Below are 13,594 nucleotides of genomic sequence, written 5' to 3' on the forward strand. Positions count from 1 at the left end.
TCTATTAACAGTTCCAAAGTTTTATATTGTTGCGACAATGTAAACAAAGTGTAGGTCCACTTATTATTAAAATATCAAATTATCTAATATATTAAGAGATATATTGACCTTCACACTATTGCTTTTTAATGCACATTTTTAGATGTTGGTCAAACCACATGACTTTGGTTGGGCTGATAAATAGTTCTCTAAAGCCTTACTATCAGCAGTTTAGCTGCCCCAAGACCATACAAACACACTCGGCCACAGCTCATGTAAACATTTACAGATGGCAGGATGATGTCTGATTTTATACAGTTTATTAGTGGGCTGATTCCTGAGATAAACCCATTACACAACAGACCATTGGGTTGGCATAAGTTTAAACTTGCCTGGCACATGCTTATCATCCATTGTCATAATGGGCAATTACTCATAACGTATAAACATCATGCTATAATAAGCATCCCACCGCATGGTCCTACAACCCTGGACTTTACTCTCTGTTGTAGTAAACTCCAGGGACATTTACAAATTGCATTTTTGCTTCTCTGTAATTATTTTTGACAAAATTGAATGCAGGGAATGTAGGGATTCAAATGGCCACTGTATACATACACTCACACACCTGTGGTCATATACTATGTAATGAAATGTGTCAGTACAAAGTTTGTAGCAGGGGCGTTTCTAGGATTTTTATTTTAGGGGGGCTCAGCCCCCAGTGAGGGTAGGTCTGAAGAAAAAATGGTAACACTATTTAATTTAGGGTCCAAATTGCGCTATTAACTAATAGCTTACAAACATGCATACCTAGAAGATATTGGCTGTTTATCATTACTTATAAAGCAAATATTAATACCTTAATGCATGGCCATACTGTACATGCAATTATCATACCCAATAATGTAGGCAGGTTTAACCAAGATCCCAAATGTTAGGGGGTTCTAACATGGTCCCCCAAGAAAATTTTGATTTCTATGATCTACATATGAGCATTTTATGATGTTCTGAAGGCCAAAAAATGTGATAACAATAGCTTGAAAACCATGTCACTGGGCAGTAAATTATTTGTCTCTCTTATCTCCACATCTCTCGTTTTCTCTGTTTTTATCTTGCCCTGTCTCTTCATAACGCTGAGCTTTGACTGTTTTTTTTTCCGTTTTCGTCAGTGAATAAAGTGAACATATGGTTTACATATTAACATACTGATATTTATGTTTCATGAATAATTTTCTTAGACACGTTAATTTATTGTTTATCAAAGTTTTAAGTTTATTATAATCTCAGTATGAACAATCATTAGGCTACTAATCTTATGCCCAATACAGGCTGAAAAAGCTGATGTTTTTTTTTTTTTTAATTTACTGAATGTTACAAATAGAATTATATTAATTTACAATATATACACATTCATTATTAAACTTAAGCCTAATCTGATGAAAATGGCTTTGTTAATAATTTCTGTTCGTTAAGGCCTACATTATGAATCACATTGGCATATTTCCAGGTAAAAATGTCTGAAAAGTAGACACAACAAGTTTATTCATTTGCCTAAATATTTTTTTCTTTTGATTAACATTTCTGACTTAAAGCAGAAGCTGTCAACATGAATGTTTAATTTAGCTGCATTTATCTTACTTGACGTCGAGTTGCTCTGCTAAAATTTGCGCTCAGCCTCAGCAGTTTCTGTGTGACCATAAAGCCCGCCTACTCTGATTTGATTGGTTTTATCAAATATTTTGACATTGACGAGCGGTGACAGACCAATGACGCTCAGATTTACACACACACACACACACACACACACACGCACACACACACACACACACACACACACACCTCTGCTTCTGACGTGCGCTGCACTCTGCTCAGAGCCGCTGCGGATTGGAGAGACAGACTAAAAAACGGGACGAAGCCAAAGCCTGCCGCCAGTTTCATATGTTTTAAAGGTTAATCACATATTTTTTAGGGGGGCTGAGGCATAAGTTTAGGGGGGCTGAAGCCCCCCTAAAAAGGGCCTAGCAACGCCTATGGTTTGTAGTATGTCAACAGACCTGTTACTGTATAAAGAGCTGTAATCAACAGCAGAATAACCACAGCCAGATAAATGTTCAGTCCCAGAGCCTGGTTGATGAAAATTCCTCCTGCAAACATGTCCCCCTGAGCGGTAAAAATGGAGAAAAATTGCATTGTCAAAATGCAAATCTAAAGTAAAACTTAATATAAAACCATAAGGGAACGTGTATATTTGTGGTCTTTTAACTACTAACTGGTTACAAATGAGTTTATTTCAAATGTTTTTGTACTTGATGTTTGCAAATAAAATCTGCTTTCATAAAAAATTAACGCAGCATGTTATACGGCTGATAGTACATTAAAGTATCCTTAAATTATTGCACGACAATAACGTTCGATACCTGGGCTCTTAGGGCCGAGACAGATTTGGGACTCACAGAGATTTTGGTGAAAACGTAGAGAAACAAGGACAGCACAGAAAGGTAGATACGGATACGCTGCCCACCAAAGCGTTTCTTCAGGTACTCCGGCATGGTCACGACCTGCAGATAACGTCAACAAAGATCATAAAAATGATACCACAGAGATAAAGTACACATTCATGTTGTGTAAGCAAGCAATATTTGACAGATTTGTTCTGTAATGCTGGTTGAAGAGAATGAATTGTAAGCATACCCCAGCCTTTATGTAGATGGGCACGAAGAGCCATCCCAGAAAAATCACAACAACAAGAGCCTGAGAGAGGAAAATTAAAAAGATTTTAATTACAGATATTTGGTATGCACATAATCCTATTGTTTTTATTATTGCTAACTAAAGTACCACTTTACAATAAGGTTTATTTCTTGACATTAGTTAAACTAACAATAAACAACACTACAACATGTATTACCTTAAAGTTAATTTCTACATTTACTTTGCCTTTTTTAAATAAAAAGCTGTAGCTGTTAACATTAACAATGAACTAAAATAAAATAATAATAAATGCCTTAAAAATATATTGCTCATTTAGTTCATGCTAACTAATGTTAAGAAGTGTTATCACTAAAACTGTTAAACATTATTTTTCATTAATTGAAATAAAGCTTTTATAAAAATTTGAAATATTTCCTTTTTTAATCTGAAATTAAATGTTTAAATTGAAGTACTTAAATTACTAAAATTTCAACTAAATTAAAAAATAAATAACTAAACAGGAATATTAAAAATAATAATAATAGTGACAAAAGCAAAATGTAAAAATAAAAGCTATTTTAAAATATTAAAACTATAACAATTTAAATATTAAATAACACTAATGTTTAATTGGATACTAAAATATTATTAATATACCTTTCCTTCATAATAATAATAATAGTAAGTAGTTTAACTTTATCCTTCTAATAAATAATAATTTTTGTGTTGAAAAGCAGACGTAAAATAATTAAATAATAGTTCCGCGTATCTGACATTTTTATCATTATAAATTATTAATTATATCACATATTATTAATTTTTTTACATTCCACTCAAATCCTCCAATGGCAATCCCAGCTGCTGCTGCACTTCCTGCTAGTCCGACAAAATGGCCACTTCCAATGTTACTTGCAAAGAGAGAGGCTCCAATCTGAAAAAAAAAAAAATAGTTTAAGATACTTTATTTGTGCTTCATATTTATTTACTAATAAACAAAAATGTGATATTCAGTGAGGGGTTAAACTCAACAGAAATCCATATAAGTGATCTGCTACCTTGTCAGAATGGTTACAAAAGTCATTAGCAAAGGATTGTGGGAACTGTATGTGCTGCATCATGCTTCAGAATATATTAACTCTGTCTACTGTTTGACTATCTGGCAATACAATCACCATAATGATAAGCTATAAAAACTGCTTCTTGTGCACAACTCAAACAATAACGATTGGAACAATGAACTTTGTAATAACAAATAAAAATCTTAACTCGTGTAAAGTGATAAATTGAGCATGGACCAAAGCATGATAACTCAATGAAAACCGCATAAACAGAATATCAACTGTAATGAATTGTGGGTCGCATCTGGCATCAGTGTAGACGGCGTAAACCCAGCCTGATCTGCACGATTTGATTTCCCCCGGCAACTCAGTCTGGAAACCTGTACATTTATTTCTACTGCTTCTATTAGATTTTTGTGGGAACCAATCACAGGCTTGCTTATCCCCCTAGCACGCTATTGCCAGGTTTACACAATGACTGATCATAGACAGTAAAAGAAATGGACGGAGCGATCCCATTGCTTTCTACGGCGTTAAGTGATGTCAGTATAGGAGCACTCACTTCCTGATGGCTGAGCGAACTGCGCAGGCTCAGACTGAGCTTGAGGACGTAGATGTGACGTGAGCCTCCTGTCTGACAGCTATAGGTCTTCTAGTAGTTGTGGAAAGTGAAATCTGAATCCCGTTGTTTAAATATTTTCTCCCGTTGCTTTTGGCTCACTATGGGCTTCTCCCCATTCTTCCCCCTTGACTTTATCAGACTTTATGTCTCCACGTCCCCCCGACTGTCTCATAGACAGTAAAAGATTGCCTGCGAGCGTCTCCTCAGGTCTATACGGTAATTTCTCAACTGTGCGACAGAGTCGCGTTGGTTATGACGCAATAGTTAGCCTATTTTTACAAAAACAGCTTCTGCGGGGCGATAGTGTAAGATACAAGGTAACGGAGCCTTTTATGCATTGTCGTGTTTCTTTAGAAATAAACAATGGACAAATGGAGTCTTTAAACGTCTCAGATGTAAAGTTATTCACTGTCAAAGTGACTCAAAAATGAATGGAAGTCAATGGGATGCTAACAGCAGGTGATGGCTTGGTTAGCAATGGCAGCCCCTAGGGGTGGAACGCTTTCCGAGCGCTAGATTACCCCCTTGTGACTGATAGAGTAGCGATGAGTCGTTGCCTGTTGATCACGCCTCTTGTGGTCTGATTGGTTGAAGGACTATCCAATTGCATACAGATTCATTTGAATTATGCTCGTTTGTCACGCCTCTTGTGCGGTAGAAAATACAAAGCAGACCAATGTTCAATCTTAAATTGAGTTTGGTCTGGTGATAGCCAGACAAGCATCAATGCATTATGGGTAATTATGGGTTGCATTTGTGTATACTTACAAATAAAATCTAAATGTTGTGCTTTTTGCAAAATAAAGAAACCAAACATGATGTGCTATATGCCGCCTCTCTCTCAGCATACCTGTCAAGTATCCCGTTTTGTCCGGGAAAGTCCCGTATTTTACCATACTTTCCCGCCGTCCTCCCGTATTAGTATTTTCCTGTAAATATCCCATATTTTTTCCTGTGGAAAAAAAACATTTCCAATCTGAGCTCTGTAACTAGCCTTGCGTCTGCAGTAGCCTACAGTTCTGTAGGTGGGCGTTGTCTCAAGGTTAGTGTGTGAGGTCAGATGACGAGTGACAACGCAGGGAAAAACAAACAAAAACAAAACAGAGACGGATGATGGACGCAAGACGGAAGGCACTCCTGCCAAAAAAACAAAACCCTCATGTAAATACCGTGATCAATGGGACAGCGAATTTAATTTCTCTGAAGAAGAACAGGGTGGGGGACAGTCACGCGTTTCTTAACTGCGCCTTCAGCATCTCACATCCGCATCATGTGCGACAGCCTTACTATCAGCACCCCCCCCCCCCCCCACACACACACACACACACACACGTGCATTGATCCTGTTATCAGTATTGTCACACAGAGGAGGATAGACAAGCTAAATTAATTAAACAAGTCTTTATTGCAGGTGCAAAGGATAGAGCAAAGCAGGAATACAAACACAGGTAAGTCAATAAGCAGCAGATAGTTTGAGGAGCCTTCTGGTAAAACAATGTTTTGTGTGCAGGTGATGGATTGACGGGGGAATGGTGGAGAACAGATGAAGAGGAGATCCAGGCAGACTATGACTAACAGAATGGCAGACAGAAGACAGATAGGCTCAACAGGTACGGAAGGTATTCAAGACCCCATTACATTTTTCACTATTTGTTATATTGCAGCCATTTGCTAAAATCATTCAAGTTCATTTTTTTCTCATTAATGTACACTCAGCACCCCATATTGACACAAAAACACAGAATTGTTGAATTTTTTGCAGATTTATTAAAAAAGAAAAATTGAAATATCATATGGTCCTAAGTCAGACCCTTTGCTGTGACACTCATTTACTCAGGTGCTGTCCATTTCTTCTGATCATCCTTGAGATGGTTTTACACCTTCATTTGAGTCCAGCTGTGTTTGATTATACTGATTGAACTTGATTAGGAAAGCCACAAACCTGTCTATATAAGACCTTACAGTGCATGTCAGAGCAAATGAGAATCATGAGGTCAAATGAACTGTGGCAAGACACAGATCTGGCCATGGTTACAAAAACTGATTGTTTTTGCACACTGATTGAACACTATTGATGTAGTAAATGATCAGGCAATGTCATTTTGTTTATGTCCATCACATTGAGCACAAATGTTTTTAAGCTTGGTCATCCAACATAAGTCAATTTCCTTACCGGCCACCACACCATACTTCTGCCAGCCAAGAAAAAGCCTCCTACTGTGGATCGATTGGTCCGTACCATTGCCTTTGAACAGAAAGAGGCATTCAGTTCAGCATATAAAGAGTTCCAGACACTAAACATTTTAGACAATATATAAAAATAGTGTACATTGGCAAAAGTTAATTACACATATTTTAAAACATTACGGAATACCTGCATATTTACGTTTTACTGTTGAAAGCGCTGCCATTTTTCATGCTTTAATGTGAGGTTCAGCATGGTACAACCCGTAGCGCTCTGAAAATTCCCAACCTACAAGCTGTAATTACAAGCTCTATGAGGATGTGAACCCTTTTTACAAGCTAGAATCTCGTAATTACAGGAATTACGAGGTGGCATGAACACACCTTTTATTTGTCATAGTAACTAATTTGATTTGTCATTCTGTTCAGCTGTTCACCTCATCATTTGTAGGCCTATTTAACTTCTTAAGTCCCCCCCCCCCCCCCTTAGTTTGTTCAATCTCGTTAATGCTAGAGTTGTTTGTTTGCATGCCATTTGAGTTTACTAATTATGAATAATTAGATTTCTTAATCTAATCTGCTCTTCTTCGTCGCATGCTCTCTGCAAACATGTGTGACAGAAGACTGGACCTTCTAAATATTTTGCAGCTCAGTTTGCTGCTTTGGCCCAGAGTGACCATAATTTAATGGATTATATGCTGCAGTTCTGCTTTCTCACCGTCCATCCCACATACGACGATGAGATGCTTAAATCTTTGTATTGGATCAGGGCTAGGTATTACCCCCTATAGCAGATCTGCCAGACAGCAAAGGACTTAGAGAGGCCATCATCAGATGTCTGGAGAGTGTCTTCCCCTAATCCTCAGTTAGAGCAAGACCCAGAGCCCAGCCCATCACCACCCTGTTCGACAGATACTATGTTGTCGCCCACGATCAGTCCCTCAGTGTCACCTTTACCTCCTCTCAGTGGTATGGTTACACCGTGGACCTGCTGGGAGGCAATTCCTCCCTCATGGGCATGAAGAGGCCTTGGCTCTGCCTCCAGCTTTGGAGTACTGTCACACCTCGACCTGTCGTCCAGACTCCTAAGCCTGCGCTCTTTCCTCCCTCCACTCCAGCAGGGACCATGGGGCATTCAGCATCCCCAGACTCCCTCTGACCATCAGCTCCAGCTGTGTTGGACATTGCCATGCCTTCCCTGGTTCGCTGTCTTAGTTGCATTTTCATAGGCTTTTAGTTTGTTTCTATTTTCCTTTTGTCCTAGTTCTGCTAGTCTTTAGTTGTCATATGGATTTTTAAAGATTTATTGTGTGCTCTCTGCAACCGAGTGCGTATTATACATTTTTTCATTGTAATCAAGGTTAACATTTCAATGGCAGAAACATATTGGTGGATATAAACTACTTCCCACTTACCCATACTCCCACAGCCAGAACCACCAGAAAATATATAACGATCACAGAGATGTCTGCTGGATTGTTGATATAAATGGTGACATTTCTTCTGCTCTCACTGCGGAGATAAGAGAATCCAAAATAATCTGCTCCCATGTTAATGGTGTTTGAACAGAGCAAGTGGAGCACCACACTGCGTCCTTCTCTGACAGTAAAGACCCCGTCCCTCGCTCAGACGTTCACCTGCAGGTGTGTGACTGTCTGTGCGTTTTCACTTATATGTGTGTTTAGAGATGGGTGTGACCTTCTCAGGGTTAATTATAAAAGTGTGCTTGAGATTTACAGCTGTCAAAAATCTGAGATTGAGAATCATTAATGATCAACTTGTATAGCGGCAAGTGTGAGACTGGGTTCATTTGTAAAAGCACATTTCATCAACCACATCACCTGCATCATAATTAATGGGTTCCATTAAATCAGCTCAAATTTTGCATTATTGGCTACAGATGGAGCATTTCATGGATATTAATCACAATTCCATCCTGAAGCGAATTGGCAATATCTGTTCTGTTCTACTGAGACATTTTTAATGGTACTACTTTGCTCAGTGACTGATTAAAAATGCTTTACAGCATATTCATTCTAATAATGAAAATATAAATGATATATTATAACATTTATAATTTGTAGCCTACACTCTAATTACATACTACATTATATTACCAAAGCTAAAAATTGTGAAATTAAACATTTCTATTTATGTTTTCAGGAAGCCTTTAGTTTGCAAGCTAACCAAGCTACTAGCTCAGCATAGAATTAACAAATCAAGAAAGACACGTTGTCCGAAATCACAGGTATTAAATTTGTTTTGTAACTGTTAAAAAAGTAGCCTACTTTCTATATAGTTTGAATGTGTGTAGTATGAATGTCATTTGGATGTAGGCTACACCGTGTTGTCACTGTCATGTAATCTGCGTCTATGCTATTATTTAAAATAAGTACCTACTCGAGAGTAAACGATTTTGGATGCAGCCATAGTGAGCATTGGTGCTCCCTGGTTTTCATGGTGCATTGTGGAACCTTTTAGGAAGCGGACTTTTCAGTGCACAGTCCTTAAAATGGCCAACTCCCATCAGTGCCCTACTGAACAAGGGAGCTATATGAATTCGGACATACTGCTCACATAAAGTTTTTCGACTACTGTTATGAAAGTAGACATATTCAGACACAAAGATCTATTTTTTTGTATTTTTTTTTTTTTTTTTGGTGAGCTAGATCAAGATATTCTAAATTTTTAATTAGCGCAAGGGTTGATGGGGTTAGGCCTACTACCACGATTCTGCGCGCGCAAGATCATATTTTGAGCGCGCAAAAGAGCAAGGGAACTGAGTTTTGCAGGAGAAATGTTCGTCACGCAAATAAGAAAGTATTTCGAGCAAAATAAAATCAATTTTGCATTTAAAATAAGCTTATTTGGTTGTGTGCAAAAAAAAAAAAAAAAAAAACCTCAGTTGAAAGTTGGCGTGAAAGGCCCTTAAAATTTTGCGCACTCAAAATATGATCTTGCGTGCACAGAATTGTGGCCAAATAGTAATCCCAGTGACCATATTTTGATTACCGAAAACCAGGACACTCGGCCCGGCAATGAGAGATACTCAAAAGATACTCGAAGTTTATGCCTTATTAATTTCAAAACCAGTACATTTTCATCACTTTATGAAAACCAGCCACAGCAGGACTTGAAAACAGGACATGTCCTGGGAATTAGATATAGATAGATATATTAGATATATATATTTTTTTCCCATATTTTTCGATTATGAATATATCATAATCTAAATATTTCAAAGTCAATTATAGTCTGCTCTTTTTTGTTACAGATAATGATGGATTAGCAAGATGCACAGACTTAAGTTAAAAACAAATATGGCATAAGGTCTGGTTGACAAATACTTTTTTTTTTCTCTATCAACAATCCCCAATCTACAGTGGGACAAAAGAAGTATTTAGTCAGCCACCAATTGTGCAAGTTCTCCCACTTAAAAAGATTAGAGAACAAATATTTTGTAACAAATTGCAAATGGTTGAATTCTTGCAACAATAGCATTGGTTCCCATTAAAACATCTAGGCATTAGTTCCTTGCATAAGTCAAAGTCATTAAATGCAGAATGTTTAAACTAGTCCCATACTGTCAAGCATATTTTCTATACTTTTCTATTATACATTTTTGGGGAGAATTTAGAATTTTACTAATGAAGGGAAATGTAAATATGTGGGATAGATCAAACAATGACCAGTTCTCTAAAATAGCTGATGTGCATTCAATAAAGCTTCATAATAGACAGCTAGACGCACCCTAGCGGCAGCAAATTTAATCAGCCCGCAATAAGTGTCAAACATCTTGATGTGGGTCTGGCTTGTCAGGCTAGACAGCTGTAGTAACTAGAGCACAACACAGAACTACAGTTTCTGAAAACTGAAGAACAACACGGAAACAAACGGGTTAAAGTACAGCTGAATGCTGGGAGAACAAAAAAGTATAGGTGTAGGCCTATGTGACTGTGAATCCTGTCCAGTCTCAAATTGCAATCTACATATACTATGTAGGCTACAAGTATTGTTAAAATTGATATGCCACGTCGAAGTGTAGTTTTTTGTGTAGGATTTTGAGCAAGTTGTTGCATTGTGTACTGTTTGTAAGATTTTTTTTGAGAAATGCACTTAACATGGTTTGCAAATCTTAGGGATGATAAATCGAGGCATTCATCCAGCACGCTATGAGGCGCTGTCCGTCTTTACATAAACCCGAAGAAGCCAGCCACCATCCACTTAGTTTAGAAAACAGTACAAATGTTGCAATATTTTTGGAAGATATATGTTAAACTATGCATCGTCAGTTTATAAATAAATATCGACCCCCTACCTAATGAACCTGGGTCTTACAATTGGATTAGGTCTTTGCAGAGCGTCGTAGAAAAATGCGTCACGCGACATGTAAACAAAAAGCAGGATGACAGACTGTCATGATTTTGATCGTGCTTTTTCATTTCCAAGCACTTTAAGTTTCATTTGAAACGTGTGTTCATGCATATCATGTCGATTGGAAGAATACAGCAATGAAAATGAAATTCTGCAGACTTTCGGGATTTTTCTGCATGTTATAACGTTAACGTTAAATGTGTTTGTTTATTGTACAACTGAAGACCACAATGACAGTTATGAGGGCAAACAAGTCATACAAGCTTGTGGTGCACAAGAAGGGCTTTGGAGGCAGTGGTGAGAATATTCTTAATACGAAAAAACTAAATTCATTAGTTTATGACGCTGGCTTGTGTTTTTTCATGCATCTCTCAACAATCGTCGTTTATCCACAGATGATGAGTTGATGATGAATCCTAAAGTCTTTCCTCAGGTTAAACTGGGGGATATTGTTGAGATTGCACATCCAAATGATGAATACAGGTGAGATGAGCTCAATCTCAAAGAAATACACCAGTTGTCAAAGTTTGGATTTGTGAAGATTTTATGTTAAAAAAAAAAAAACAGAAAGAAAAAAAAGACTGTCTTATGCTCACCCTGCTGCATTCATTTGATCAAATAATACAGTAAAAACATTAAAAGTGTTGTGAATTATTACCATTTATTATAATTCATATTTTATATTTAAATATATATTTTAAATGCTATTTATTTGTGTAATAAAAGCTGATTTTTCCTCACATTTACATCAGTCTTCATGATCCGTCAGAAATCATTTTATTGCTGATTTGATGCTCAAGAAACATTTTTCATCTGTAATAAATTTGTTCAGAATTCTTTTTTAACATTAAAAATGTTTTTTTCCCTGTCACTTGAATCAGTTTAATGTGCCCTTATTGAATAAAAGTATTGATATCTATTTTTTTTAGACCTATCTAACCCCAAACTTTTAAATTATCAATGTCATCATGGTTTCCACTAAAATATTAATCAACAGTTTTCAACACTGATAATAATAATGAATTATTTCTGAAGGATCATGTGACACTGAGGACGGCAGAAATTATGCTGGAAAATCCAGCGTTGCATCACAAGCATACATTAAATTTTTTAAATGTATTAAAATAGAAAGCAGTTTTTTTTTAAATAGTCATAATAATTTACAATATTGCAGTATTATCATATTTGTGATTAAATAAATACTGACTTGATGCCGACAAAAACTTGTGATTCTAAACTTTTGAAATGTATGATTGTCTTGTATATTATACTGTATTGTATATTGTCTTATTAATACAAGTTAGTATATTTCTTAATAATATTTTTGGCATTTTCTTTATCTATATGTCTTAGTCCTCTGCTGCTGCAGGTCAAGAGTTTAAAAGAAGACCTGCAGAAAGGTGAATTTTAAATTAGTGCTTAATTTTCTGTATTACTAATTATTTTCCAGCAGTTGTGTTCATTTTTGTATTTTAAAATGAATTTTTCCACCAACAGAAACTATCAGTGTAGATCAGACAGTGGCTCAGGCCTTCAAGCTTCGCGCCTACCAGGACGTCATCATCAATGTTGTAGATCCAAAGGTATTTTATATAGAAATACTCTTTATTGCACACTGTCCTCCTATTATGTATTTACAGACTATATTCATAATATAGCACAGCCTTTCATACCTCAGTATCTAATGCTCCATTGAATATGAACAGGAGGTGACTTTGGATCTGGTGGAGCTCACCTTCAAAGATCAGTATATTGGACGAGGAGACATGTGGAGACTGAAGAAGAGCTTAGTGAGTAGAATCTGTATTAAATGTTAATTTTTAATGTTTCGCACGCAATGGTCTTTATGTCTCTGTGATGTTCTTTCAGGTGAGCACATGTGCGTATGTGACACAGAAAGTAGAGTTTGCAGGAATCAGGTAACAACATCCATTATTACGAGCTGTCTGGAATTCTCCATTGTGATTGGTCAATTTATGTATTCTGCAGTCAGAATTCTTATCTTATTAAAAACCATGTAACTAAAAAATAATGCTTGTATCATGATTTCAGGGCCCAGGCCAGTGAATTGTGGGTTAAAGGAGAGAAGGTCACTTGTGGCTACATTAGTGAAGATACAAGAGTGAGAATGTCTCTTTGGAAATGCAGTTGGTGTTATTATCCATCTTTTTTTCCACATGTCGTGAGTCGTGACTCTTTTCTCCACCTAGGTGGTGTTTCGATCCACCTCCGCGATGGTTTATATATTCATTCAGATGAGCTGTGAGATGTGGGACTTTGATATCTATGGTAAATATATTTTTTTTTTTTTCTTTTACCATAATGTGTATATGAAGAATAAATCTGTTATATAAGATCATATAAGCTGCTGTCTTCATTCACAGGTGACCTTTACTTTGAGAAAGCAGTCAATGGTTTCCTCTCCGATCTGTTTGCTAAATGGAGAGTGAGTTTCAACTTTATCACTGACCAGTAATAATGTTATAGCTGCTTATATCACTGCATTGGCATTATGGCATTTTGCTAACATGTATCTACTAATTTTAGGAGAAGAACTGCAGTCATGAGGTTACAGTGGTGCTGTTCTCTCGTACCTTCTACTCGGCCAAATCACTGGGTAACTGTTTCATATTTAAAACACTGCCTAGGTCATATAGTTATAATAAGAATAGCTGATTTGATTATG

At 36.7% G+C, this 13,594-nt stretch overlaps 2 protein-coding genes across 6 annotated transcripts in view; one reads left to right on the forward strand and one right to left on the reverse strand.

The window, feature by feature from the left end:
- Positions 1–8,164, reverse strand: part of LOC137062850 (sodium/glucose cotransporter 1-like) — a 20,789-nt gene extending 12,625 nt beyond the window's left edge. Inside the window, exons 1-6 of the mRNA XM_067433775.1 lie at positions 7,950–8,164; positions 6,524–6,595; positions 3,497–3,601; positions 2,671–2,730; positions 2,433–2,537; positions 2,034–2,139 (exon numbers count right to left, since the gene is read on the reverse strand). Of these exons, the coding sequence (XP_067289876.1) occupies positions 2,034–2,139; positions 2,433–2,537; positions 2,671–2,730; positions 3,497–3,601; positions 6,524–6,595; positions 7,950–8,084 (583 nt within the window). The 5' untranslated portion in view covers positions 8,085–8,164. The remainder of the gene's footprint in view (positions 1–2,033; positions 2,140–2,432; positions 2,538–2,670; positions 2,731–3,496; positions 3,602–6,523; positions 6,596–7,949) is intronic.
- depdc5 (DEP domain containing 5, GATOR1 subcomplex subunit) overlaps positions 5,942–13,594 on the forward strand; it is a 27,943-nt gene continuing 20,290 nt past the window's right edge. For 4 of the 5 annotated variants that reach the window (XM_067433769.1, XM_067433772.1, XM_067433773.1 and 1 more), the window contains exons 1-10: positions 10,736–11,205; positions 11,304–11,391; positions 12,262–12,308; positions 12,406–12,491; positions 12,615–12,698; positions 12,778–12,827; positions 12,961–13,030; positions 13,119–13,197; positions 13,293–13,354; positions 13,456–13,525. In XM_067433769.1, the coding sequence (XP_067289870.1) occupies positions 11,106–11,205; positions 11,304–11,391; positions 12,262–12,308; positions 12,406–12,491; positions 12,615–12,698; positions 12,778–12,827; positions 12,961–13,030; positions 13,119–13,197; positions 13,293–13,354; positions 13,456–13,525 (736 nt within the window). In that variant the 5' untranslated portion in view covers positions 10,736–11,105. Of the gene's footprint in view, positions 5,961–10,735; positions 11,206–11,303; positions 11,392–12,261; positions 12,309–12,405; positions 12,492–12,614; positions 12,699–12,777; positions 12,828–12,960; positions 13,031–13,118; positions 13,198–13,292; positions 13,355–13,455; positions 13,526–13,594 lie in introns of those variants that run through there. The other variant, XM_067433771.1, reaches the window with a different exon arrangement.

This window comes from Pseudorasbora parva, chromosome 23 (assembly GCF_024679245.1).
Source record: "Pseudorasbora parva isolate DD20220531a chromosome 23, ASM2467924v1, whole genome shotgun sequence".
Lineage (NCBI taxonomy): Eukaryota > Metazoa > Chordata > Actinopteri > Cypriniformes > Gobionidae > Pseudorasbora > Pseudorasbora parva.